Source organism: Rhagoletis pomonella, unplaced genomic scaffold, assembly GCF_013731165.1.
Source record: "Rhagoletis pomonella isolate Grant_MI unplaced genomic scaffold, Rhpom_1.0 Rhpom_scaffold_20730, whole genome shotgun sequence".
In the NCBI taxonomy this organism is placed as follows: domain Eukaryota; kingdom Metazoa; phylum Arthropoda; class Insecta; order Diptera; family Tephritidae; genus Rhagoletis; species Rhagoletis pomonella.
In genome coordinates this window covers 873-2421 of record NW_023479243.1, presented here as the reverse complement: position 1 = coordinate 2421, position 1549 = coordinate 873, and the positions used below count along the sequence as shown (strand labels likewise).

The 1549-nt window shown below is 38.7% G+C and overlaps 1 protein-coding gene and 1 long non-coding RNA gene across 2 annotated transcripts; one reads left to right on the top strand and one right to left on the bottom strand.

The window, feature by feature from the left end:
- Window position 1: 1 nt before the first annotated feature.
- Window positions 2-172, top strand: LOC118732470. The gene is made up of 2 exons (XR_004992137.1): window positions 2-47; window positions 122-172. It is a non-coding gene; the product is annotated as an uncharacterized LOC118732470 (long non-coding RNA).
- Window positions 173-260: 88 nt separating this feature from the next.
- LOC118732469 (putative nuclease HARBI1) lies at window positions 261-1053 on the bottom strand. The gene is made up of 3 exons (XM_036461602.1): window positions 609-1053; window positions 410-551; window positions 261-346 (listed from the first exon to the last, which is right to left on the bottom strand). The coding sequence occupies exons 1-3, from the start codon at window positions 783-785 to the stop codon at window positions 282-284; spliced, it is 384 nt and encodes a 127-aa protein (XP_036317495.1). The 5' UTR covers window positions 786-1053; the 3' UTR covers window positions 261-281.
- Between the last annotated feature and the right edge of the window lie 496 nt (window positions 1054-1549).

Sequence of the window (1549 nt, the reverse complement as noted above, 5' to 3'; positions counted from 1 at the left end):
TCGTTGGAGAGTAAAGTTGATGAAAAAAGAACGAAAATGGATAAAAAGTAAGCAAATTTAAAGAAAATAAATAAAAATATACATAAATAAAAGTAATAAAATAATTATATTAAAATTACAGATCAAAAGTAGTTAGTAACAAAAAGCAACTAGCGCGATTAGTGGAGTTGATGCAAAAAAACAGCGACTAACAAGCACCTAAAACGATTTTTGAGCACCCCAATAGTGCGTTCCACAATATTCCGTCCTTGAGAATGTTTACCGTTGAACATACATTCTGCTTATCCGGGCTCTGGGTTTCGGTATGGCGTAAGCATATAGGGTTGTAAGGCATACCCTCCATCACCTAAAATTGGAAATAGCTATGACACAACCATTCGAATGTCTACATAAATTAGCCATAGCATACCTAATAACATATTTCGCTCGCCACTACGATACTCTTCTTCTAATTGTTGCTTCAACGCAGACATATTAAAAACATTAGCATCATGCGTAGCTCCAGGGTACTTCGCGTTGATATAGCGGATTCGCATGGCGTTGTCGCAAACCTATAAATGAAGAAAGATTATAAACTCCATTGTTGCATTTCCTTTATAAATACTCACTATCATTGCATTCAAGCTGAAAAATCCTTTCCGATTGTAATACAAATGCTGATGATCCTTTTTTGGGGAAACAATTTTGATGTGCGTACCGTCTATGCAGCCTATTACTCCGGGTATTCCGCTCCTCCCAAAGAAATAACACTTTGTTTCTCGTTTTTCCTCTTCACTGTTTTGCATTTTTATCCAATCTCTGCAGACGCATTCCTCCAAAGCATTGAATACTTCCGCCAAAATTATGGACACCGTAGATTGGCCAAGCCCAATACAACTTTCGTTCCCGACACTTAGCTGATACGACCCCTGAGCACAGAACCTCAAAGTCGCTGCCAACTTTAAAATATTTGGAACTGATGTTTTACTAACGCCAGCTTGCAGTTTGCTATCTAATGGGCTGTTTTTGCTTACGCGTAAAAGCACATTTAGCACATTTAGCTCTAAATGCTACTCTAAGGGCCGGTTATTTGCATGGAGCCAAAAACGTCGATAACGATGTTAATCGGTGATTAGTGTCAATCAGGCTTTGAGCAACCGGCCTTAAATGTACATTTATCCATACAAAACTCGCCACCTAAATGCAACTAAATGCAACTCCATTTTTGCATTAAGGGCAGGTTGCTCAAAGCCTGGTTGACACTAATCCCCGGTTAAACATCGTTATCGACGTTACCGACACCATGTTATTTGCATGGAGCCGAAAACGTCGATAACGATGTTAATCGGTGATTAGTGTCAATCAGGCTTTGAGCAACCGGCCCTAAGAATCTAAATGCTAAAAGCAACCCTGTGATCTTCCAAAATTTCCACGATTCGAACATGGTTTAATGAGAAAAACTGGCAACATTGCTTTTTCGAGTATACAGTCGCTAGCTCCGTTTCAGTGATCGCCGATCGAGATTTCATTTATTATTTTACATTATTTGGATAAAGAAAAGTTACGCAAA

Excerpts from the sequence above, each read along its gene's own strand:
- LOC118732469 (XM_036461602.1), bottom strand. The coding sequence starts at position 785 with ATGCAAAACAGTGAAGAGGAAAAACGAGAAACAAAGTGTTATTTCTTT. Across the intron at positions 552-608 it reads TCAGCTTGAATGCAATGATA|GTTTGCGACAACGCCATGCG; the intron begins GTGAGTATTTAT and ends CTTCATTTATAG. Across the intron at positions 347-409 it reads CGAGCGAAATATGTTATTAG|GTGATGGAGGGTATGCCTTA; the intron begins GTATGCTATGGC and ends TTCCAATTTTAG.